Source organism: Marmota monax, unplaced genomic scaffold (genome assembly GCF_021218885.2).
Source record: "Marmota monax isolate L192 unplaced genomic scaffold, Marmota_monax_Labrador192_F-V1.1 WCK01_AAM20220418_F8-fsc00210, whole genome shotgun sequence".
Lineage (NCBI taxonomy): Eukaryota > Metazoa > Chordata > Mammalia > Rodentia > Sciuridae > Marmota > Marmota monax.
Genome location: NW_026695248.1, coordinates 1453870 through 1481303, shown reverse-complemented (window position 1 = coordinate 1481303; position 27434 = coordinate 1453870). Strand labels below are relative to the sequence as shown.

At 35.2% G+C, this 27434-nt stretch overlaps 1 protein-coding gene across 2 annotated transcripts in view; it reads right to left on the bottom strand.

Annotated features, from left to right (window-relative positions):
* Eif5b (eukaryotic translation initiation factor 5B) overlaps window positions 1–27434 on the bottom strand; it is a 59912-nt gene that overhangs the window by 1047 nt on the left and 31431 nt on the right. Inside the window, exons 8-23 of one of the 2 annotated variants that reach the window (XM_046440380.2) lie at window positions 26894–26983; window positions 25195–25269; window positions 21132–21418; window positions 15387–15494; window positions 15092–15202; window positions 13768–13835; window positions 12363–12504; window positions 6918–7049; window positions 6184–6366; window positions 5888–6049; window positions 4657–4788; window positions 3664–3795; window positions 3481–3557; window positions 3225–3389; window positions 1565–1703; window positions 18–179 (exon numbers count right to left, since the gene is read on the bottom strand). In XM_046440380.2, the coding sequence (XP_046296336.1) occupies window positions 18–179; window positions 1565–1703; window positions 3225–3389; window positions 3481–3557; window positions 3664–3795; window positions 4657–4788; window positions 5888–6049; window positions 6184–6366; window positions 6918–7049; window positions 12363–12504; window positions 13768–13835; window positions 15092–15202; window positions 15387–15494; window positions 21132–21418; window positions 25195–25269; window positions 26894–26983 (2165 nt within the window). The remainder of the gene's footprint in view (window positions 1–17; window positions 180–1564; window positions 1704–3224; window positions 3390–3480; window positions 3558–3663; window positions 3796–4656; window positions 4789–5887; window positions 6050–6183; window positions 6367–6917; window positions 7050–12362; window positions 12505–13767; window positions 13836–15091; window positions 15203–15386; window positions 15495–21131; window positions 21419–25194; window positions 25270–26893; window positions 26984–27434) is intronic. The other variant, XM_046440381.2, reaches the window with a different exon arrangement.

Below are 27434 nucleotides of genomic sequence, written 5' to 3'. Positions count from 1 at the left end.
GCCACTGAAATACTTACTTTACTGACAAGGATGTCTGTAGCTTCAAAATGTCTCCCAAACATTTTGGGAGATTCACCAGGGATGGGTTCTATTTTGACACACACTTCTTGTCCCTTTTTTGCAACATCCACTTGTTTGTGATTTATTTCAATGCTTGTTACTATTCCAATGTCGACAAACTGTAAGATAATAGAAAATATAATGTACGCAGAGGGATGTGTTACCCTCCACAGCACCTTGACAGCTGAGATACACAGAGCCCACTCTAAAAGCCTAGGCACATTATCCTGTGCTTACCACAGAATCAGGAAGAATTTTGACTTATGCCCTTTATAAGACAGCTATAAGGATGAAGAGAGACCACTGATGAACTACTGCGTAAACCCTTACACGTGCTCTGCTCACCCAGGGTCACTTTCCCACCTAATACAGCCTGTCTTGAGAGGACGGAGCAGTATTAGGAGGGAATGGCAGGCTCCACATCAGGAATGAACTCAAAGCAATCAGTGGAGATGAAGTCAGAAAGGCAGCTGGGGACACATTATGCAGACTGAAAATGACAAGTCACAGTGACACTAGTTTACAGGGGAGGACCCCCTGGACTGCCTAGTGGAAAAGGTTAGGTGTGAAAATAGCGCACCTGTAATTCCAGCCACCCCAAAACAGCAAATTTGAGCCTAGCTGGTCTCAAAAAAAGTAGAGAGGGGAGGTGGGGTCCGAGGGGACTAAAACCCGGAAGAGCTTGGCTTAGGAGGTCAAAGTCACATGGAAAATTGATTTTACTGCAAGTAGTGTCCTAGAGAACACTGAAATGGTACGGAAGCACAAACTTTCAAGGGCCATGAGCTGGGGCAGGGTATCTTGGATGAGCCTGGAACTTGTCACTACCCTTTCCAGGAGGAAATGCTCCAGGAGTTGTGCAAGTTCCGTGATCTCACTGACCAAACTACAGTTTAAAAACCACAAAACTGAAGTCTATTGGATACTTGTGATTTTCACAATTATGCATCCATTTATGAAAGAACCTGGGTGCTGACTGACTGCAGTGGGTATTGAAGCCATTAGGAGAAGGCTGTTGAGAAACAGGCCATCATAAGAACTCTCCCAAGAACCACGGAGACAGTTTTCTCTTTCAGCAATTTCCTCAGGGAACTGAGCAGACAGCAGCAGTGTGAGTGTGACACAGGAGTCACAAAACTCCTTTGTAAGTTCCTTCCCAATAATTCTAACTAGCTAGTGAGGAGGCAGACGATCCAAATGCAGGAGTGTTTGTGCAAAACCACCAGGTAGGGCGCAGCCAACGCACACCTAGAAGGGAACCGGCTGCTGAGTGGAGTCACCGGAGAAATGAGGGACAAGTGATGATGTGTGAATGGGGACTGCAAACAGTGTACTACGCAAACCATGTTGATTTTTCTTTTGTTTAAAGACTGACATTTACCCATACTAAGGTGCAATAATACCAGGCTAAAAGCTTGGATGGTTTTTTAAAGTTCTGGAAACAAAACTTTTTTTCCCCCTCCCATGGAGATAAGACCACTTTCTCAGTACAGCTGGAACTTACATTTTTGCTTGGAACACACATAGGTGTTCCTTGTTTCACCTGACCTGCTTCCACAGTCACCCCCATCACTATTGGATCTCGAGAATTGAAAATATACTGAGGGAGGATTTTCATCTTGCAGGGAAATACTGCTATGTGCCTGAAATGAAAATGAAAGCAAGAATTTTTTTTAAGCTTATAAAATAATTTCAACAAACACAGCAAATGGACATGAGGCTTTTTCCATTATATGAAAGCAGGTTGCTCAGGCTGAGTGAGAGAAGCAGGCCCACCCACAGAAGCTGGTGCTCAGCTGACAGCCCAAGGCCCTTCATCTTCCCTTCCTCCTCCCTCTTTCTATTTTATTGCTTCCCAAGTCTTCCCACATTCCACCCAGCCACACCCAGCCAGTAAGGAGCCAAGGAGCCCTTCACTGCTTTATTCCCAGCTTGGTGTTTGGGTACAGTAGGATTTTGTGCCAAAACAAAAGGTTGAGCCTGACCCCCAAAGAAGTCACTCTACAGCCATATCCTGGGGCTTAGAACCAGGACAGTACCTGCTGGCAAGTCTGTCACTTAGCACATGTGTCAGTCTTTTGGGACCCCAAAGGTATCTACCCACTTCCTCCTCTTCACCATGCTCCTAAATTTTTGATCCAAAAAGTTGCTGCAAGGTTAATTTCCCTGCTTATTAAGCATATGCTGGAAGTGCTAAGTTTCTAGCAGTCTTCCCAAGCAAGTAGTTTTTCTTGCTTTAGATTTCATGGTCAAAAGTGACCATACACCAATTTAAATCCTAATGTTCACCAACTGGCTCTACCTTCAAGTGTATCTGAAATTAAGCCACCATTCTCTGTGTTACTCTGGTGTGAACCACCTGATCAATCATCTCTTGCATGGACTACAGCAGGCTCCTGACAGGTGCTCAACCCATAACACTAGCAACCAGTCTGACCATGACCAGGCAAACAATAACTCAAAGGAAAAGCTCCATCCTTCCACTTCCGCTGCCCACAAGTACCTTCCTATATCATATGGATCCTGCCAACTTGTTACCTGGTTTTCTACCACAGTCCCTACAGTGTAACCTGCCTCAGCCAAGGTGGGTGCCTCCATTTTTGGACCCAGTTCTACTTCATGTGAGATTCTGCCTGGATGCTCCAATGAGAGGCCTAAAGAGATGAGACCTTCCAACTACATATAAATCACAGCCCCCTTCTCTCCTTTCTCTCCTTTTCAAGGCTCCTCCCTGCTTTATTTTGACTTTCAGCACCTATCTCCACTTAAGCATTAACTACCAGCTGCCTCTCCCAACAAGAGTGAGCACCTCAGCTCTGAAAGGAAGGTGCCTGGCCTGGGTGAGACTGACCACTCCAGGCACATGGGCGCTCAGAATGTTTGTGCAGGAATGGACTTCTCACTGACTTCCTAATTCTCATACTTTGATTTTGTTAATCACATTCCGTGCAATTTCAGATAAGCAACTACTATGTTCATGACTAACAGGCCACAAAGAAAACTGGGTGCAGAGTTTCTGGTATAACAGACCATTTAGGGACACAACCTTAGGTAGATGTACAAATGCCATGCTTTTGTTGCCTACATGCCTTTCCAGGATTTAGTTAATTCTCAACAAACTTCATTACTAAAGAACCCAAATAAAATAAAAAATGCCAACTTACTTAAATTCTTCTTGTTTCTGTTTCTTGTAGTCTTGTCTATATTTCGTAAAGGCATCAAATAAATGATAAATAATTTCTGCACTAAAAATTCTAACTCCTAAACTATCGGCCATTTCTTGTGCATCCCGTTCAATTCTCACATCAAAGGCCAAAATTACTGCATATCTGAAAGATTAAAATACATCAAGGATCATTCAATAAAAAAGCCAATCACAAAGGACAGTTTGAAGGCCATAGGTAGCAGAAACTGACTTACTGAGGATCATGTTCCAACATCACAGAAGCCTTCATAACATCTTTTTTATGGACAGGGCCAATGTTAATCCCTGCATACTGTAAAAAGGAAGGTTCCAGTTTTATCTGCTTGTGTCGAGTAATGGTACCAGCACCACAAACCACAACCACCACTGACTATGAAGAGCTGGGCATGATTACTTACGGGCACTTCTGATGTTTTCAGAAATTCAAGTAGAGCTTCCAAGGAGCCTAGTGTAGATGCCTGGACATAGACTCCTTTTTCTTCTAATTTGATAGCATTTAGTGTCTGCTTTAGCTCATGGATCAATTCATCCTTAAAAAGAAATCAGATTTGACAAGGATGTCAGTTTACCTCTACCCTCAACTGCCTAGAATGAAATTGCTCCTCTTTTGGGTTCAGTATTCATCTGAAAATAAGAAGCCAAAGCTTAGGGCAAAGCATAATAATTTGTGCCAGAAGAGATTTGGCAACTCTATCCTAGTCCTATCCCCACTTCACTTTTGTCTTAGGTTGACCAACTTTAAGGAAAAACAGTACATGGGTGGGGTAGAATGAAATAATAGATAAGAATGAGCGTTCAAAAGTAGTACCTCAAATGTTAGGGTAGCTTAATAGCTCTGCTTAGCTGTTTCAACAATGAAATACCCTAAACTTCATTATCTTAACAGCTAAATGTGTTGACACCATTAAAAAAGATACAGAAATCTACTTCATACTTGGCACTGGGCTTGTGCTTTGCCCTGTTCCCACTGGCCCCAGAAGTCGACTACCTGATGGCAGGACCTACCACTACATTATGGTGGCCCTGGCACGTAAGAGGTCAGTGCTAGTAACACCTATATTTGTTCTCTGGCATGCAAACAAATAAGACTATAGCTAAAAGGTTCGCTTTTGTGAAACTGCTGGATATGGGCCAACTGCTATCCACAAATGGGCTTTTAAATGACTGTCTCTATAAATTAGGTTATCTAAAATTCTATTTTAAAATAGAAGGCATATCTAGATTCTAGTGGATACAAAAATATTTATGTCAATTCACAGTGATTGTATAAACTGAAGTAATTTCAACATATCAAGTTTGCTGAGAAATCAAGAGACTTCACAAAGGCAAAGATGTCCATTTCAGTCACATCCCCAGCATGTGCCTTAATGACATAATAACAATGAACTTACTTTAAGAACAGGGACTTCATCTTCTTTATAAGCCACCAGGAGAGGTAAACCAGCCAGTGTTTTCTCCAGGTCTTTTCCAAGAATCTTTACCCCCTGAGCTGCTTCTACTTCTTTATGTTTTTCATACTGGTTCTACAGAGATAAAAACATTTTCCACCACATATATTTGAAAAGTTGTAGCATTGCATGATATGAGAGACTATTTTCATGACCTGAGGGTCAGGAAACATTCCTTAGACTAGACATACACACAAACTACAAAATAATAAAAAAGTAATAATAATAGACCAGTGTCTCCTATAAATCTTTAAAAAAAAAAAAAGTGGAGAGAAAAATGACAAAGACCTGATAAAGATATGAAATAACCAGGACTCTAACTTGTTATTGGCTAATGTGGATAACAGTTCGACCTCATCTAGTGAAATGAGTCACACATGCAATCCACTCTACAGGGTGCACCCTGGAGACACTGGCAGGAGTCCACAAGATGGGAAGAACAGTCTTCCTGACACTACTGGTAATAACAAAGCCTACATTTTCAACAGAACAGATAATTGGAATTTTTTTTTGTAACAGAATGCCTTTATTTATTTTTATGCGGTGCTGAGGATTGAACCCAGTGCTTCACACATGCTAGGCAAGTGCTATACCACTGAGCTATAGCCCCAGCCCTGGAATACAAATCTTAAAAAATTATTTATCAGCTGGAAAGTCAAAGATACAAAAGTGCACACTAAGAATAACTCCTCTGATACAGAGCCCAGACACTTTCAGGGCTGCACACTCAGTTTCTAAAACTAAGGATGTTTAAAATGGAGATGTTAGCTATTCTCATGCAGCCCTAGCTAAGTCTTAGGTATCAGGGAAGAAAGGGACCTCACATCAGGAAGAAGCACGTAGAAGCTTCTGGGTGTCAGCAAGCAACATTTGATCTGTGGCAAGGCTGCTTCCTAAAACTTTATTATTATTAAACTTTTCTTCTATATTTTATGCACTTTTCAGCATGGATGTTTCTTTTAACATAAAAAATGGTTAATAATAAAAAATTAATTAACACTGTGGAAGCAAAACAATGTAATTTATCTTTTAGGGAAGCCCTGGTCTGGTAAATATGTACATTTACAAATCTCTGCTGAGGGACAGCCTTCCATACGAAGACATCTAAAATAAAACTGCTCTCAAAGTGAGGAAACAACCTCAGAACTTACAAGTCCTGTGTATCAATGCTTACCTTCACTCGCAATTCCTTCATAGGAGGGGGTAACAGGAGTCCTCGAATCTGAGTGACAATGGGCCCTTCTACTCCAGGAACAATGATTGTATCTCCTTCCTTCAGACGCCCATTGATCAATATGACATCTATAGTGGTGCCCATTCCTGGGAGAGCTTTAACCTAACAGAAATTATTGCAAAGGAAACAAAACACATGATGCATCAAATTCATTACATCTAAAAGTCATAAACATCCTCTAACCAAGGAACTCGCTACTGGAGTGGGAAGTAAGCAGGAAGCCTGAAGATAATTACCTCCATCACCTGTGCTCTCAGCTCTTCACAGTGTGCCAGTCTCTTACTCAACATGGTCTGAGTTAACTCCACAAGAAGGTAGATCAGACTTCCCATGCCATCACCAGTATGTGCAGAGGTAGGTACCAAGGACACAAAAGTGCGGGGATCTTTATTCTCATAAAACAAAGCAGCATTCAAACCCTGGAAGCAAAAGTCATTCCAAAACACCAAGCTGTGAAAGGAGGTATCTAGAGGGGAATGACTAAAGAGAAGCTAGATAAGCAAAGGGCTAACTAATCATTCTGCAACTGCTGAAGCACTCTTGAGGGCCTTGGGTTCGCTTCTGTATAGAAGTGATGGAGGCACTATATTAAAGGAAAGTGGCTTCCTTCTAAGGCACCTTAGATTTTTAAAAGGTTCAGTCTGCAAAGAGTTCTGTAAGGTACTGGCTTTCTGATATGAAAAGAAGGAAGCCAAGCAAGCTGGTATGCATGTGCAGCCCCAGGTATTGGGGAGGCTCAGGCAGGAAGATCCCCCAAGTCCAGGAATCTGGGGTAAGCCTGGGCAACACAGCCAAGACTCCATTCTCAACAAAACAAAACAAAAACCAAAGAAGGAATAAAGGAAAAATTCTATCCAGTTAGTAGGAGAACAGAGCCTATAATAAAAATGCTGAGGTTATTATAAAAATAATGTAATGAAAGAAACAGCCTGAGAAATGGCTTTTCATAAAGAAGGGAAGGTTTTCTTACCTGTTGTGCAAATTCTACAATAATGGCCTTTGCTCGCTCCTCAAACTCATCTTTTGTATTCTTTTTCTGCTTCTTTAAAGTAGCAGCCACATCAGAGTCAGGACTCTTTTTCCAATCATATAACCTATCAATCTGGAAAAGTTTTTTTGTAAGAAAAATGCTCAAAAATTCAGAACATTCAAGAATTTAAGATTAGTAGATCCAAAAATCCTTTTATTGTAACAAAAGCCCTTTATAGACTGTAATAAGAGTCCTCCTTTCAAGTGAGAGATTGCTGAGATACCAATCTCCCCTGCTAGCCCCTCCAAAGAGTTCAGGAGAGGCAGCCAACAGACTGCAAAATACAAGACCCTAGAATTATACTAACACTACACATGTGTGTTGTCAAGTTCCCAGAAAGTTTTGTAAAGTAGACAGAAGCAAGGATTAATTACTACAATACCATCACCAGGAAAAATTATACACCCAAAACTAGAAAATAAAAAATAAGTTATTGCCCTATCTCAGATCAGCTCGTTTTAGTTATACTGTTCAAATCAGAATTAAATCTGTTTAGCTAATAACAGAATAAACTTTCCCTCATGGTTTCAACAAGTTATGAGTGATAATAAATGTCTAAGGTGATAGATATTACTAATCATCTGATTTGGTCATAATTCATTGTACACACATACTGAAAAATAACATAAAGAAACATGATAAATATGTACAAATGTGTCAAAAACAAATTTTTTCTCAAAAAAAGAAACAACATGGAATTTGTACCCCCTCAAAAAATGACATAATAGCATAACAAAACAATGCATAATCTCAGTCTAGGTGATAATATAAAGGAGGTCAATCTCAATTTTACAACTCAGAAGCAGGAAAAATCTAAAATTTGTCAAGTTGAAATGAAAAATTCACTGGGTAAGTCTATCAGTAAATTATATCTGTAAAAGGAAAGATTAGTAGCCTTGAAAATATAATAAAAAGTACTATCCAAACTGAAGCATAAAGGAAAGACAGGATGGAAGAAAGAAACCTTTAGCTGGTTATGAGACAAAATTAAGAAACAGCTGGAATCCTAGTAAAGTCATAGAATTCTGTTATATAGTTAAGAAATGAAAGCAGGGAAATACCTGAAGAAATAACAACCAAGAATTTAAAAAATTTGATGAAGACTATAAACACATAAATCTAAGAAATTCAGTAAAATCCAAGCACAGTAAAAATTAAAGATAACTATTATAAAATCACATTGATAAAGTCCTTTAAAAGTCAAAAGTAGCCAAAGTAGAAAAGCACAAAGAACAGGAAGAAGGAAACTGTACATCACTGTAATATTCTTGCAATATACAAAGGGATACATGCAGGGTATAATATTTGAAGGTAGAGTGTTAAGTTAAAAAAAAGAATAAGAATGTCCTTAATTGCCCAAAAAAAACAGGAAAATAAGTAAGAGAAAGGAACAAAATTTATTTGAAATAAGTAAGGGGGGAAAAAAGCAAGATGGCACAAATGTTATGGGGGCTGGAGCTCTTGCCTGGCACACATGAGGTACTGGGTTTGATCCTCAGCACCACATAAAAATAAAATAAAGGTATTATATCCACCTGCACCTTAAAATAAATAAATATGAGAAAATTTAAGTATGCTGGGGCTGGGGTTGTGGCTCAGTGGTAGAGCGCTTGCCTAGCACGTGTGAAGCCCTGGGTTCAATCCTAAGCACCACATAAAGATAAACAAATAAAGGTATTATATCTATCTACCACTACAAAAACATATTTTTAAAAATTTTAAGTATTCTGATACTATAATAAATGTAAATGGTTTAGAAAGGAATTCTTCACCTACACAAAAAAAAGAGCAAAACATGCTATTTAGAAGGAAGGCATTCTAAATATTATGAAAAAGACAAGAGGTTAAAAAAGTAATAGGATACCATGCAAATGAGAATCACAAGAAAGGAAGACCTGCTACTTCAATGTTAAAGGAAACTTGAGGACAAGTTATATTAACAGAGAAAAATGGGGGAGTTAGTAATGATAGAAGAGGGCAATTCATCAAGAGGAAGTAGCAGTAATAGAAAAAATAACAACCTTAACTGGGTATGCACATAATTAGAGATCCTGGGTATGCACCTAATTAGAGATCTTCAGAAAAGATGAAGCAAAAATGTACAGAACTCAGAGTAAAAACAAATCTACAGCCTCATCTGCTCTGAACATTCCTAACAGCAACTCAATCAGTAGCGCAAGAAAATGGAAGAAAACAGTCCCACCATCACCTACGTGACTGCCTCATATAGAACATTCAACCCAACAGAAGCAGAATATTTTCTTTTCAAGTGAATCAAGAATATACATCAAGACTAATCATTTGTTAGTGAATAAAACAAATCTCAGTAAATTAGAGAAGAAAATGAGATCATACTGAGTATTTTCTCTAACCACAATGAAATTAAATTTGAAAAAAACAATAATGTGGAAAAAAATTCCAAGATAGTTAGAAGTTAAACAACATTCTTCTAAATAATGAATGGAATTAAGAAAATCACAAGATAAATCAGAGAAGTATTTGATCTACATGATAATAAAAACATGACATGTCTAAGCAATAATTAAAAGGGAAATTAATACCTTAATAAATGCTCATATTAGAAAATAAAAACTGTCATAGTATTAAAAAACCTAAAAAGCTCGTCTTTAAGAAATACTACACTGGTGTAGCTTTGCTGGTGAATTCCAGTGGACACTTAACTCCATCTGGCCACAAAAATTTCCATAAAATGGAGGAGGAAACATTTTTTAACTCATTTTATGAAGTCAATATTATTACTCTGATATCAAAACCAGACAAACAACATATAAGAAAACTAAATACTAATATCACTCGTGAACACAAAGATCTTCGACAGAATATTAGCAAATCAAAAATATTGAAAGGATACTACATGATGACCTATAGTGGGGTCTACTCCAGTAAAGACAGACTGGTTTTTAACATCTTTAAGGTTATTCATGTTGTAGAAACTCATGTTGTTCACGGAATGAAGGAGAGAAGTCACATGAACATCTCAATATAAGCAGAAAGAAAATGTGACAAAATCAACAACTATTCATGATCAAGCAAATCGCAACACCCTCAACAAGCTAGGAACAGAATAAATTTCCCCCCTTATAATGTATTTACAAAATAATCTATAGAAAACATCACACCATGACAAAGGACTGAGTACTTTCCTCCAAAGACTGGATAGAAGACAAGGATGTCTAACGTCATTACTTCTATATTGTTCTTGAAGGTCTAGTTAAGGCAATAAGGAAGAAAAAGATTCAGGAGGCATACAAATAAGGAAAAAAATACAACAGCATTTACAAGAATATAAAAATTATGTAGGAAGACAATCGCACATTATCTACTAAAGAAGTTACTAGGGGATTGGGGTTGTGGCTCAGTGGTAGAGTACTTGCTTAGCATGTGTGAGGTACTGGGTTTAATTCCCAGCACCACATATAAGTAAACAAAATAAAGGTCCATTTACAACCAAACACTATTTTAAAAAAAGAAAAGAAGAAGAAGCTACTAGGACTAATATAAGTGGTTTTACTATCAGACACAAGATACAAAGTGAACATACAAAAATCAACTATTTCTACATAAAAGTGGTATCAACAGTTGGAAGGAAATTCAAATTGTTAAAATGTTATTTACAATAGTATTAAAAGCATGAAATTCACTTAGAGATAAATTTAGAAAAATAGGTCCAACATACGGACACTAAATGATAAGACACTGCCAAGAGAAAGCAAAGGCAACCTAGTTTAATAAAAGAGTGTTATAATGTTCACTATCAGAAGACTCTACATTGTTAAAATGTCAATTCTCTCAAAATTTATCTACAAAGTAAAAGCAATTTTAATCAAAATCCTGAAAAGCTTTTTGGCAGAAACAAGCTGATTCTAAACTTTACACTGAAATTCAAAGACCTAAAATAGCCAAAACAGTTTTGAGAAACAAAAATGAAGTTGAAGAACTTACCACTATTGGCTTTCAAGACTTGACTATGAAGCTACAATAATCAAGATAGGGTAGGAGTGGTGTTAGGATGAATAAAGACCAACAGAACAGAAGATAAATTCTAGGAACAGACAAATATGGCAATTAATTTTTGACAAAGATGCCCAAGTAATTCCATGGGGAAAGTATAATATCGTCAACAAAAAGTCTCTATGTAAGTAACCAGAACCTTTGAAAAAAATTCCAACAAACTTGGGGATAGGAAAAGATTTCTTATATAGAACAAAAGAAACAAAAATAATTAAAAACAAGTTGGATTTTGCCAAACTTGGAAATTTCTTCAATTTACACCATTAAGAAAATGAAAAATCCAGTCCTGTACTAGGGAATAAGTCTGGGATACATGTAACTGACAAAGGACTTACACTGAAAATACATAAGGAACCCTTAAAATTCAACAATAAGACAACTTGCCATCTAATTAAGAGCAAAGCATTTTGAAAAGACTCTTCAAAGAGAGATGCTGCCATTTTTAATAAGTATTAAGTGCATGAAAAGATGCTCAAACCACTAGTCATCTTGAAAAAGAAAATTAAACGCAATAATTTACTACCACATACCTATTAGAATACTAAAGATGGGGGGGCTGGGGTTGTGGCTCAGTGATAGAGTGCTCGCCTAGCACTTGTGAGATGCTGGGTTCGATCCTCAGTACCACACACACAAAAAATAAAGGTATGGTGTCCAACTACAACTAAAAAAAAATACTAAACCAGAATTCTTACACAATGTTGGTGAAATATAAATTTGTATAATCTCTATGAAAAAAATCTGCCAGTTTCTCACAAAGTTGAACATACACTATATGACTCAGCAATTCTATTCCTAAGTATTTACTCAAAAGGAAGTGATAATAAAATCTACTCAAAGAATTGTTTAGAAATGTCCACAGACATTTCTTATTAATATTCTGAAACTAAAATCAATCCAACCATCCTTTAATAGGTGAAAAGATAAAGTGTGGTATTATCCAGATATTGGAATATTACTCAGCAACAGAAAGAAAAAATTATGATACATGCACCAACATGAATAATGCTGTAGTAACACGAGTAACAAAATGCCAAATTCAAAAGATTACATATTGTATGATTCCATTTATATGAAATTTAAAATAGGCAAAATTAGTCTAGAGTGACAGTGTTTGCATAGTTGGAGAATGCAGCAGATTGACTATAAAAAAGCATGAGGGAATTTTCTGGGAATATGAAAATAATCTATATTCTGAATGGTAATAGTTATGTATGTTTGAATGAATTGGTCAAAACACATTCAGTGATATACTTATCCTGGAGTGCATGTTCTTATATGTTGCAGTATAAATTTTTAGGCAGAAATTAAGAAGCGTTTTCCCAAATTAAATTTTTCAGAAGGAAGACTTACCTTATTAAGTGCAACAATGAAGGGACATTTTTTAGATTTGAGAAGGTTGATGGATTCAATTGTCTGAGGCTCCAAACCATGCATAATATCAACAACTAAAATGGCAATATCACAAAGAGAGCTTCCTCTGTTTCTCAGATTACTGTTATAAAGAGAACAAAGATGTATGAATAGAAAATTCCAATATCAATATACTTCTTAACTGTAATTTCTTTGTTAAACCTCAACAAAAAGGACAAAATGAGAACAGTTATGGGGGTCAGATGTGGTGGTGTACACCTGTAATCCCATGTGGGAATGATGAGGCAGGACAAACACTAATTCAAGGCCAATCTGGGAAACTAACTTAGCAAGATCCTGTCTCAACAATAAAAACACAAAAACGGTTGGGGATATATAGTCTTTGCCTTGCATCCATGAGACCCCAGGTACAATCCCCCCGTACCATACACAAACAAAACTGGGGATTGGGTCCAGGACCTGGACAGGTTCCATAATCTAATGATGCTAAAAAGTCCTTTATATAAAACGGCATAGTACATCCTCCTGTAAACTTTAAGTCACTTATAAATTACTTATACAAGTTAAGAATTGCCAATACAAAATTCCAAAATCAAAACCTTCAAGTACCAACCTGATGCTCAAAAAGTTTCATATTTGGGAATATTGTGGATTTCAGATTTTTGGATAAAGTTCAAGAGCTGGGTTTGCAGCTCAGTGGTAGAGCACTTGCTTAGCATGTGTGAGGCACTGGGTTCGATTCTCAGCACCACAAATAAATGAATAAAATAAAAGTCTATTCAAATACTACAATCTTCAAACACTTGGGACACTTCTGGTCCCAAACATTTTAGAAAAGGAGTATTTAACCTATAATACCTAATACAATGTGAACAGTTATCATACTGTATTGCTTGGTGAATAAAAGACAAAGAAACAAGTCTGTACACATTCAATACGAATGCAATTTTTTTGATTATTTTCATCTATAATTGTTTGAATATATAAATGCAAAACCAGGGCATGAGGAAGGAAAACTATATGCATTAAACTGTTCAAGGGCCAGCCCTTAACTTGCCAAAGGCTCATCTGACACACAGAATTGACATCTGTTAGAAAGAGCTCCAAAAGTTTCTCTAATATTTCTGCCGATTTTGACTCAGTTTTTCATGATAATGAATATGGACAACACAATATAATCTTCTCTTTGTAATGGGTTTCACAGGAGTTAGTAAAAAGGATTTCCTTCTCTAGAAAACAAGGATACAAATAAAACACAACTAAATCAATGAGGATTGCTATAGGGACCACAGATTTCAAATGATTACCCAAAGTTTAATGACTCTATTAAAATTTTAGAGTAAGTTTCAAGAAATTTCCTTGATGACAAAAGACTTGTTCTTACCTGAAAGACTCATGCCCAGGGGTATCAATAATTAGCATTCCAGGAATCCGAACATTCTCTCTGTCAAACTAGAACCAATGGGAAGTTCAAGAAGTCAAAACAATGAAAGCTTCTTTATAAAACAATTTATCTGCCATAAAAACTTAAAAATATCACTACTTCCTTTTCTAAATGAATGGTTTTAAAAGAAAATCAACAAGCAAAGCACGATGGTTAGTATTTTTCATTAATATTAAAAGAACTTTTCAGAAACAATGAAAAAAATAGCACCTTTAAGTCATAAAACTATATTATAAACTACATTTTGATAAGATTATTAAAGGTGATACAAATAGCAAAGGTTATCTATAGGAAGATATTTGCAAAATGTATCTGGTCCAATTTTAAAGCTTACTTAATTACCAAAAAAAATTCCAAAAGTATGTTTCTTTTAAAGAAAGTTTACCACATCAATCAAAAATTTAAATAAATTTTTAAAAATGCCCTGCTTATTCAAATAATGTCATATGAATCTATAGTATCCTGCTATACCAGATGTCATCGATACAATAAAAAACTAGGACTATCAGAATTGCATCAAAAAGACCTAGCAGCCAAACACTGACAGAGATGAGACTATCTCAGCACAATAATAACTGAAACAGACTGAAACTCAGTAAATAAGTTTAAATCCATGAGTTCACAAGAGAAAACAAAACCAAACTGGTCACTATTTTAAAAGCTGGCATATAAAAGTTGAAGGATCAGGTGCTAACTCTGCCTTTCCTATGCACTTCATCACTAAGCAATCAAACAGTAAATTAGATAAAGTTTCTCTAAAAGTACAGGAACATGGATGATGGGATTGAAATATCAACATTTTGCAACCCTGAGAACATTAAAAGGGTGCTTGCATTGGAATGATCCATCAAGCTTTACTTTTATTTTACTGTGCTACATTCAACATAAAAAAACTGGATACCTTTAAGCAAGTAGAGAAAATATGAGAGTTAATGAAAGAAAAAAAAAATCAGTGGGAAAGGAAAGAATTCTTAAACATGGAGGATCAATGTTAACAATGTTAAAACATGGAGAGAAACGATCAACTTTGACTTCAGAACAGTGGTTGCTTCTGGGAGAGAAAGGGAAGGAAACAGAATGTGATGGCTCCAATAATGATGTTTTATTTCTTGGAAAGATCTAAGGCAAAATAATACAGATATTAATTCTGAATGGTAAGTATTATGGGTCTGATATACTAGACTCTATTTTTTTTTCTTTTTGAAATAGTTAATAGCTTAATTTTTGTTAGAGATGAAAACACATGATATACAATGTTACTTACATTTTTAATCATCTTAGTCTGTTCGTTAATAGCTTCCAGGGGAACATTGGTGGCCCCAATTTGCTGCGTGATACCGCCTGCTTCACCATCTTGGACATGTGTGTGGCGGAGCTATAAGAAGACAGCAAATTTAGACTGGTATTTTGACAGGGAAAAAGATAAAAGCTATAAGAAATTAGCGAATTATTTATCGTAAACAGAACTACCTATGTGTGTTAATGAGTTTTTAAAGCTTTGTCAGTGCTTTTAAATTAATGTTTTTAAAGTTATTTCAATGCATACAGAGTTTTCTTACCTTATCTAGAATTTTTGTCTTTCCTGTGTCCACATGTCCAAGTACACAGATAATAGGGGCTCTCAGCTTTTCTGTATTTACATTTTTACTATGTTCAAGTCGCCGTTTCTACAAATGAAAAAAAAAAAAAAACACAAAATTAAATATTATTTCAAATCCTCACTATCCTTATATTTTTCCTATATTTTGTCTTGTATGAGAATACCACAACCTGTACCCAAGTTCTTTGCTGATTTTATTAGACATAACTGCATTTTTCACAGCATGACCATTGCAATCTAGTTCTCATCACAGCTATGCTAGACAAAGAGAAACCTGCTTAGAATAGATTTCAAAGTAACACAGTTAACTATGAAAAGGAATGGCATCATTTCCAACTCTTTGATCATTTTTACATTCAGTTAATGTAATGGGATATGATAACTAGAAAAGGAACTGATCTTTCCATCATTTGACTATACAGTACAACCTCTAATTTATGTGTAGGTTTATTAAAAAGGTAATAAGAACTATAAAGACTTTTTTTAAAAGTAATTTTTTGTCACACTTTAAAGAAGGGGCAGTACTGGGTAATGAACCCAGAGCCTTACGCATGCCAATCAATCACTCTACCATTGAGCTACACTACCAGTTCTTTTTTATTTATTATCTGAGACAAGGTCTTGCTAAGTTGCCAAGGTTGGCCTTGAACTTGCAATTCGCCTGCGTCAGCTTCCTGAGTAGTTGGGATTACAAGTATGCGTTGCTGTGCCCAGATAATTTCAAACTTTTACCCAATGTACTAACATTAAAAACTCCTCTCTCAGAAATATTTTAAGTCTTGGCTTAAATAAATCCAAACAGCATCACCTACCTTCCCAAGGCTCAAGAGCTTAATATATTTCCTTGCAACACTTAGCTAATTACCTCAACTTTCTGGGAAAAAAATCATAAGACTGCCCATTCTTCAAAATAACAACCTTTCCAATAGCTGGCATTCAAATGAAATAAGACTTTCATCAAAGCTATGAAGTAACATCATTTACAAATCTATTTCCTATCCAAATACCAAATTTATAGGAGCTCTGTCCTTTATTTTCTTATACTAGACACTAAATTTTTCATGGAAACTGGAATGATAAAACTTTCTGAAATGTCAAAAGCAAGATGCAGTGGTCAAGTACTTGTTTACTGGTAAAGATATGGACACAACAGTCCTGCAGTATGCACAATTTAAATCTGAATATCATAACTGCAGTTAGCATTTGACTTGGTTGACCACTACCATTCTCTCCTGTTTGACCAAATGTAAAAATTTTTGGAAACCATGAGGTACAGATTTTAACTCAGAATTTTTATCTCTAAGTATACATACTGAACCAAGACAGGACACTTGTACAAATACATGTGTACAACAGCGACTGTTCACTACAGTACTGTTCATTAGGGCAAATTAAGTATGTATAACTACTTAATGTTCTGTAGTTGGAGATTTCTTAATGAGAAATCTCTGAGGTTTCCCAAGCCCCAGAGCTGACACCAATGAAGCATCTTGGGAAACCCCTATCTGTAGCGGAGACTCCAACCAAGGACTTCAGAGTGAATTTCAGAAAATAACATAAAGTAGCAAGATTTTGGATCCACAAAGGTTGTTATGGACTTAAGTGCATTTCCCCCAAATCCACACATTGAAACCCTAACCCTCAATGTGACTGCTTAAGGGATGGGGCCATGAAGGAGACAATCAAGGTTCAATGAGTTCCTAAGGGTAGGCCCTTAATCTAATTGGACTGGTGTCCCAAAACAGACACCAGCAATCTCTCTCTCTCTCTCTCTCTCTCTCTCTCTCTCTCTCTGTATATATATATATATATACACACACACACACACACAAAGAGGAACAGCCACATGAGAACTCGGGAGGGCAGGTGGATGTCTGAAAGCCAGGAAGAGAGCTCTCCCTGATAGCATTTTAATCTTGAATATCTAGCTTCTGAGAACTGTAAGAAAATAAATTTCAGATATTTAAGACACCAATTTGGTGGTATTTTGCTGACACCACAAGAAGAATAATACCAAATTAAATTAGATCTTTCAATAAAACTGAACAGAAGATGTGGCTGTTGATGCGTTGAGGCAGAACTCCTTGAATGACAAGAGGAGTTCAGCAAACCTCTCCCTAAAGTGAGATACAACAAACCAAACAGTCTAAACAACTACTTAAACTCTAGTAAACGGCTAAAGGCATACACCAAATAGAAGTGTTTAATTCAAGAAAACTTATTGGGCCTCAGTAAGAGCGCTGGCATCCCATGGCATTTTAGTCTGGGCTACTCTATTCTTCTTCCCACTCCTACAGCTCCATAGGGAGACATGGTACAGGGCAGAGGGATATGGTGTTTCATAGCTTAGGGCATGGCCACAAACAGCAGTGATCTCAACAATGAGAGGAGAAGATAAATCACAAACCAGACTAAGCTCTCCATCCCATTAGGGCAAGTGACAACCTGGAACTTCAGCTAGAAATTTAACAGAGAGGTCTGTGGAACAAGATGGCCAAGGTAGGCATTGGCAAGATAATGTTGTGAGAGATGAGAGAAACATTTATATCCTCAGGAAGATATAAAGAAGAACAAACAAGTATGTATTTACCTTCAAAATAAATGAAGAAAAAATTGACAAGACTAATAAGATTCCACAAAACAATTTGAGAACTTCAATACCAAATAGAAAAACAACAGAAAATGAGGAAGTCCACAAACAATCTGACCATCAACAACAACCAAAGTGACCTAACTAAATGTTGGGTCCAGAGACGAAATATAAATTCTTCTTCAAGCACACAAATAATCTAAAAAGTGAATAAAACAAGTTTTCATTATGTTAAACTGACAGAGGACTGGAGATGTATGTTAGTGGTACACCACTTGCTTATTAGCATGTGAGGAGGCCCTGGGTTCAATCCCCAGCACTGAAGGAAAAAAAAAAAAAAAAGACAATAAATATCAAAATTCAGAATTAACAACAGAAGGAAATTGGGCAAATCCATAAATATTTGAAATTAAAACACTTTTAAATAACACACAGGTCAAAAAAGAAATTAAGAAAAATTAGAAAATGTTTTGAAAATAACAAAACTTACCAAATTTTATGGGATACAGAGATACAGATAAAGCAATACTTACAGGGAAATAAATCAATAATATAATAATATAAGTTGTCACCATGAAAAGTTATCAAAAGAGGAAGAAACTAAACCTGAACTCAACCAAAAGGAGAAAACAAACAGAATAAAAATTAACTGAAGAGACTGGGGATGTGGCTCAAGCAGTATCGCGCTCGCCTGGCATGCGTGCGGCCCGGGTTCGATCCTCAGCACCACATACAAACAAAGATGTTGTGGCCGCCGAAAACTAAAAAATAAATATTAATCTCTCTCTCTCTCTCTTTAAAAAACAATTAACTGAAGAGAAAATAAGAAAAAAATTAAATAAAATCTTTGATTGGGTCTTTGAGAAAATCTTTAGCTAGATAGACCAAGAAAAAAAGAAGACAGACCAACAAAAGCAGAAGCAAAAGAGAAGGCACACTCACTGACATTATGGAAACCTGAAGAATTGTGAAAGAATACTATCAACAAGTTTATGCTCACAGATTAAGACAATTTAGATGAAATACATGATTAGAAATTAGAGAACGACTCCAGATGAAATAGAAAATATGAATGGCCCTACATAACAAGAACTTAGAAATCTAAAAATATTCCCATTAAAAAAAAATTAGTAAATTCTACCAAACATTTAAAAAAGGAAATAAAACAATCCCTCATAAACTTGAAGTAGAGGTAGGAAAACTTCCCAAACAATTCTATAATGCTAATAGTATCAAAGTCAGACAAACACGAAGAAAGCTATTGATCAATATTCCTCATAGACACACATCCCCAAATACTCAACGAAATATTACCAAACTAAATCCAAAAACATACAAAAAGATTACATGCCATGATCAAGTGGGATTTATCCCAAGAATGCAACAATGGCTTAAGATTTGAATATCAATTGGTGCTATCACCATGTACCAATACAATAGAGGGGGAAAAATGTCACCCATGGGGATAAAAACCAGGCACAAGAGAATTTTCTCAACTGATCTATGTAAAAAACCTACAGCTAACATCATAATTAATGATGAAACTTTGAATGTTCCCCCCTGTCAATTTGGGAGCAAGGCAAGTATGTATGCTCTTATGATGTCTATTCAACACTGTAGTACTTACTCTATCCAGGAAAATCAGGAAAGAGAAACAAGAAGCAATTAGAGTGGAAAGAAACAAGTAAAAACTGTTTTGATAAATGCCCTGACCTGATTATAGGAATTTCTAAGGAATCCATGAAGAGCTATTAGAATAAAAAATGCTTTTTTAGCACAACTGAATACAAAATCAATCTATCACTTATTTATAGTATTAATGGGAAATTTTTTGACATTCACAATAGAATCAAAAGGAATAAAAAGCTAACTAATAAATTCAACAAAAATTACAAATCTGGTAATTTCAAAACTAAAAAACACAGCTGGAAGAGTTTAAAAGATCTAAATAATGCAGAGGCAAACTATATGCAAGGAAGATTAAATATTAAAATGAAATTCATTTATGTTTCATATATATCTTATCTCCATAGCCTGAAGGTAATTTAATATAATATTGTTAGTGTGTCTGTACTTTGTGACCTGCCTGTTGTTGAGGTCAAGTGTGGAATTTTCCACAGTGGCAGTATGCCAGTGCTCAAAAAGTTTTAGATTTTGTAGTATTTTATATTTTCAGATTAGTAATGCTCAACCTATATATTTATATGATAAAACACTACTTGGCAACAAAGAGAACAAAATAATGGCATATGGTATGACATAAGTGAACCTTAAAAACAGGCTAAGCAAAAGAAGCCACACAAAAGACCACAAGGCTAGGGATATTGCCCAATATCCTCCAATAAAGACAGTCTCCAAAGAATTATGTAGCCCAAACATTAATATTGCTGAGGTACAAATAAATCCTAATTTGGAACAACAGACTCACTCAATCCTTTAGGAATTCAGACAATTTTTTCTAGAATTTAGAGAAGGAAAAGACAAATGATGATATGTAAACATGAAAATGAAAAATTATAAATAAGTTATACAAGAAAAGATAAGGAAAATCAAAATATTTTTGGCTTTCTAACAGTTTTCAGTCTCTTCAAGCCAACTAAAATCATTTTTAATGTATTATTTACACTAAGTTGACAGAATTAAAGCAAACTTTCTCTTAAAGTCTACAACCTTAAGTAGGAAAAATATAAAAAGTATATTAGGTGTATGGATTTTATTAAATAGAAGCTCCATTTACCAGATTTAAACAACTAAAGTGCTGATATCAGATTATCTAAATAAGTGAGGCAAACATTTAACTGATGTTCATAACTAGGCAGCATATGCTCAGAATACTTTCACATACCTATAAACCATCAAAGAGCACACTGAAATTTGGAGAAAACAACAACAAAATAATGAAGCAGCCACGGTTCTGATTCAGGTAAGAGAGGGAGATAGGGTCCCTGGGTTAGACTGGTGTTGCAGATTTGTGATATCTCAACACTACAAAAATTGGAGAAGAGTCAAAATATTTTTACAAGCGCTGCTGCTCAAGGCCTTTAGTTATAGAGTACAATCCTAATGATCATGCAAAAGTGGGAAGAAAAGGAATGAAAAGGGGAAAACAAATACCTCAATTCTCCGTTTTGCTTTGTCATAAGCCCTTTCTTCTTTAGTTCGATCATCATCAGAGTCATATTCAGAGTCGGAGCTCATTTCTTTACTTGGCTTTTTATCTAATGTTTTCCCTGAATCTTTCTCATCTGACATCTTTTCCTCTTCCTCATCACCTTCACTGCCTTCACTTTCTCCTTCTTCCTCTTCTTCCTCTTCACTCTCTTCTTCTTCTTCTTCCTCTTCTTCTTCTTCCTCCTCCTCTTCAGGGTTTTCTTTTACTTCTATATGAACTGTGCTTCCTTCTTTCAGAAAAGTAAATAAATTTTAAAATAAATTAAAGTTGACATTATACATTTGTATCAAGACAATGGAGATGTTAGGGTAAGGAAAAATCATACTGAAATGCATTAATTAAGACACTAACATTGTGTTTTCATGCCTCATAAATGCAAGTACATATCTCTATACTACAATGAAGAGAGTCATTTAACAGTAAAAAAACTTAAGGTAGAAATCCTTCTGAAGTTAATAAAAAAAAAAAGCTCCAAGTCAGGAGCCAAGGGAAAATAAACATAGATGAGAAACATGTACTCCTTACCCAGGGGTCATTAGCTGCCTCAGTGCTATAGTGCCAGCCACTGGGAGTCCAGACCTACCCAGGACTGGTGGGGAAAGGGGGATGGTGAATGGAGTGGGCAGACACTGGGTTTTACCCTTACTGTGGGGTGACATTCTGAAGAGTTACATCCTAAGGATGAATAAGAAATAAATTAAGACTTTTTCATTATTGGCAGATCACCTGTAGATTGTTTGAATTCTAAATTTATAACAACATGATTCCATACTGCTAGTTTATACTTACTCCCAGTGAACAACAGGTTGAATATTCCTAATCTGAAAATCTGGAGTCTGTAATGTTCCAAAATCCAAAACTTTTTGAGCACAACATGACACCATAGGTGGAGAATTCCATATCAATAAACCTTATTTCATGCACAAAAGTATTTGAAATATTGTATAAGATAACTTTTAGGCTATGTACAGCAGGCTTATGTAAAATACATTTCATGTAGACTTGGGTCCCATCCTAAAGATATCACATTATATATATACACATACACATACACACACACACACACACACAAATATTTTAAAATGTAAACATCCAAAATCCAAGATTTCTGATCTCAAGTATTTCAGATAAAGAATATTCAACCTGTACATAAACAACTGGCTCTAAAGAACAGAGATCATTCTTGACTTTAAATTATTTCTACAGTTTTACAAGTGAACTATCTAACACAAGTTCTGCTGCTCAAGGCCTTTAGTTATAGAGCACAATCCTAATGATCGTGCAAAAGTGGGAAGAAAAGGAATGAAAAGGTGAAAACAAATACCTCAATTCTTGATACTTAAAAGTATCAAGCCACATGAGGAAAAAATTTACGTAAGGAAAATCAGCATATAAGATACCCAAAGGGTATACTTTAAGTTATAAAAGCAAGTATTTTTAAATGATTATGCTTCTAACATTCAGGGAGCAACAGAGTTAAAAATTTAAGAAGGTAAATAGACAATATACAAAAATAGCCAAATGTAAATTCTGAAACTGGAATACCAAGAAATAAAATTCAGAACTCAAATGAGATGGGCTTAACAACAGGGTAGAAACAGCTAAGGAAAATTAATCACCTAGAAGACAGAAAAAACAATCCAGAATGAATTATGAGAGTCAACAGGTAGAAACTACAGAAAAGAGGAAAGGAAACAGCAATATAAGAAGATCTATCACAGACACACTTACAACCCTATGGGAGATGATGACTTACACCATAACACTAACAAAAACAAAACCACACATTCATAAAGCCATATAAGCAGAATAAATAAAAACTTAGGCTGATATCTGATTTCTCAAAAAAACAATGAAAGCTAAGACGAAGGAATGATAATTTCAAAGTGTTAAAAGTTTCAACCAAGAATTCCTCACTCAGTAAGTTTTTCATGATAATGAAATAAAGATATTTTTAGAAAAAAAAAAAAATGGAATGCCTGACTAGCAGATCTATACAAAAAGGAATTCTGAAAAGGGTTCCTCAGAAAAGAAGAAACAATCCCAAATCGAAGTTCAAAGATGCAGGAAGAAATGCAGCAAAACAAAATGCTAAGAATGTGAGTAAACTTAAATATTGAAAGTATAAATAAGAGTAATAAGCTAATACAGAAAAACATACAGAATGAAAAGAAATGAGAGCAATGATAATAAACTGGGAGTTAAGAAAATGTTTATGTACTCGAAAATCCTTCATTGCTGGGAAAACCGGGTAACATTAGCCTTGGTTATTCAAAAAATGCAGGTTAAAAACCTTTTAGAGCAACCAACTAAAAGAATTAGTAAAATATATAACTTCCAAGGTCATAAAAGGAAAATAAAATGGAATTTAAAAAATACAATTATCTAAAAGATGGCTAGAAAGGAAGGGCGTGGTGGAACAGAATAAAGGACTTAGTAAAATGAAAAACTTAAAACCAATATGTTTCATCAATACATCAAGTGTTAATATACCCTAGGTAAAATATAGTTATTGACAAAACTAAGCTTGCTATGGTCTAAATGTGATGTCCTTTCCAAGATTCATGTTGAAACACAATACTCATTGTGACAGTATTAAAGAGGTGGCACCTTTTGAGAATTAGGTTATAATGAATGGGTCAATGTTCTTTAAAAGAGGCTTCAGAAGCAGTTCAATCCTCATGCCCTTCAACCCTTCTACCACGTAAGAACAGTTTTCCTCCCCTCTGAAGGACGCAGCAACAACATACCATCCTGGAAGTAGAGAACAACTGTCACCAGACAATGTCAGTAACTTGATCTTGGACTCGCCTATTCCAAAACTTTAATCACCCCATCTGTGCTATTTTGTTACAGCAGCATACACTGAGACAATGCTTTTTAAGAATATAGAAAGAGTAATAAAGATAGAAAATGATCCTATACATCAAAGCTGGTGTAGCTATGAACAGACTTCTAAGGCAAAGGCACTACCTGAAAAAGGAAATATATATTTCAATATTATACAAAAGTCTCAGTGCATCAGAAAGATCTAAGATTGTGTTCACCTAATAACTTAGCATCAAAATATATATAAAGCACAAAATTAACACAACTTAGGGAGAAACAGAAAATCCACAATAGTGGTGGGAGTTCCTTTATGTTTTATGTGATGGTCCCAGTAAGAGTAAAAACACAACAGAAAAAAAAAAAAAAATCAAAAACAGAAAAGACTAGAAAGACCAGCAAACTTGAGCTAACAATAGAAATCAAGGCATCCAAGTACTACAGAATGCCTTCTAATACATATAAAACATAATAACTGATCATATGCTGGGCTCTAAATCAAGACTACGTTATTTCAAAAGACAGTTATCTTCTCTGATTACTCACTTTTATAAATTAAGAAATTCAGTAAATGAATTATTTGTAAAAAATACATATATATATCAAATGTAAATTAGAAAATATCAGAACTTGTGGAATTTGATGAAAGCCATGCTTAAAGAAAATTTATGGCTTTAAACAAGGATTGGGTGGGGAAGGGAGACTGGGAAAAAAATTTGAAAAATCAAAGAGCCAAACATTATTCTCAAGAAGACAGAAAAATAATAATAAATTAAACCCAAAGAAAGTGGAGATTTTAAGTGACAAAGGAAAAGTATTGATAAAAACAAAAAGAAAAAAAACCCTGTGTACTTCTTATTCATAGTGATTAGAAGCTATAATTAGCCGACTTCTCATTGCATTTTAGGGCTTTCTGTAGGCTACATAAATAACAATCTTATTTATAACATCATCATTCAGGGAAAAAAATGTATTCTAAACCCTGAAGAGCAATCTTACACATGACTTTCTGAAAACCCATTCACTTGGATTTAGGAACCATAGCAATGGAGAATAATACTGGTCCTCATCCCCAGGAATGTTTACCTGTCTTTCTTAACCAGGAGACAGATTTTTATTTAAATATATAGATCTCTAATAACGATGGAATTTATCAATGTGTGCTTATGAGTTATTCACCTTTTTCTCTTTCCTCATCACTGGCCATAGCTTCCCAATCATCCAATCCACCATCCTCAGTTTCCTCCTCCTCTTCTATAAGTAAAAAATTTTTCATTTTAGACACATTTAGAAATATAAGACTTCCTATAGAAAAAAGTGGAAAATTATGTTGACATAAAAAAGAAATGCTTTACACAAAAAGTATGTATGCAGCTTTGTTACAATCTTTGGAACCATAATTAGGATGTTATAATTCACTTAATAAATGCACTACATTTCCTTCTATACTTACAACATACCATGTTAAACTTAATCCAGATTTCATATTTGAAGTAAATAAAATATTAGAAATACAAATACTGAAATGTTCCTTTAAATATTGGAAGGAGTACGTGAATACACTCACAGTTCTTCAGGATAAAATTTCACGTTTACCTTTTGTACTTTCAACTCATACTTTAGTCATAGAATTTACTTATTTTGCTCTAACCTTTACAAAAACATGCGGAAACTACTTAAATATCAAAGTTGAAGCTATAAAATTACCATCACCATGCCAGCTCAAAATAAAAAACGAGTACTATGCTTATAACCCCAAAATAGGGAGAAAGCTAAAATTTGATTATCTGAATATTAAAGAATTTAATAATTTAACAATCACAACTCTTTTTTCACTGAGATTCTAACCAGGCAAAAACTTATTAAATGAAGAGGGGCAGGAGTATACCTCAGTGATAGAGCACTTCCCTAACACGCACAAGGTCCTGGGTTCAATCACCAGTATAAAAAAAATTAACAAAAATACAAAGAAAGGAAAATAATTAAAAGAAAAAAGACAAAGATGGGGCATATCCTTTCCTGTAGTAATTATTATTTATAAACAAGTCTGGATAAGCCACCTTTAGGAGAAAATGAGACTCAGAAGCAAGTACCCAAAACACTGCTCTGAATTAGCAATTTTTTATGGTGCTACAATAGGTCATATCAACTTATTTTCTCTAATTCGCCATATTAATGCTAAGCTGCAGCTGATCCAGGCAAAAGGGTAGGAAAGGATTTTGCCAATTTCATCATTTACCATCATGTTTCAGGCTTTACATTCTCTTTATTTTTCCCACTCTTATCCTATCTTTAAACTTTGGAAATTCTCTTGCATACAAAACTTCCATTTGGCTAGCCATTGGCGCTCTCATTAATTTAATGAGCTGGAACAATGATTCATTTAAAAAGGGTGAAAAAAAAAAAAAGGAGGCCAGAGATTTTCCCCAACCCTTCAACACAAGTGAAAAAGAAAAACTTAACTGCTTTTATTTATGTAGTAAATAGAAATGACCCCTGAGAAAGTTTTTAAATGCCAATTTTTAAGAAAACATTCTAATTAAAAATGCTTACAATCTGATTTGGGAAGCATTAAGTAAAGGAACTTCAGGGCCTTGAGATATCAAACCCAAGAATTAAAAACATAAAATCCAAATCCTTCTAGCATCTCCCCAAAATATGTTAATGATACTACTGAAAAGAAAACAGATTCAAGTCCCACTTGGATACTTTCTCAAAGTGAAAATAAAAAATGGTTTACAGAAAAGAACTATTAAAAAAAAAAGGGGGGGGGGGTCACCTAGCCAGATTTTTATGTGGTCTAAAACAACTTAATAAACTTATGACACATAGCACTATTTAAAAGGAATTAATTAACTAAAAGGCTAATGTTACTGGCCTGGTTCAATAGGAGGTGCTGTCTCTTCTTTTTCTGGTATTTCTTGTTCCAAAACTTCTACGGCAGCACTTATTTCCAATGGTTCAGACACTGAAAAGGGGACAGAAATCAATTCAACATTTTTATAGCATATAATTTCTATTAAGATAGTTAACTACTGATAAAACTGCATAGTAAGAATCTATTTCTTCAGTAATCAGGCAAATATTATAAAGGAAACTACTCCTTCTGTTCATGGAATAAAGCTAAGTTGGAAAAAAAACTGATATTTTTGCTTTTCAGGTAACAATTTTCTTAAGTAAGTCTCATATTTTTCAAACTAAAGAACTTTTCCCTCCCATTAGCCTTTCATTTGGATCAGCTAAGAGTGAGGACAATATGAAGAAACAATATATGGGAAAGAATTTCAAAATGCATTTCTGGGGGCTGGGGATGTGGTTCAGTGGTAGAGCACATGCTTAGCATGTGTGAAGCCCTAGGTTTAATTTCTGGCACCACCATCAAAAACTTTCTGATTTGTTGATTTAAGACGGCATTTTAT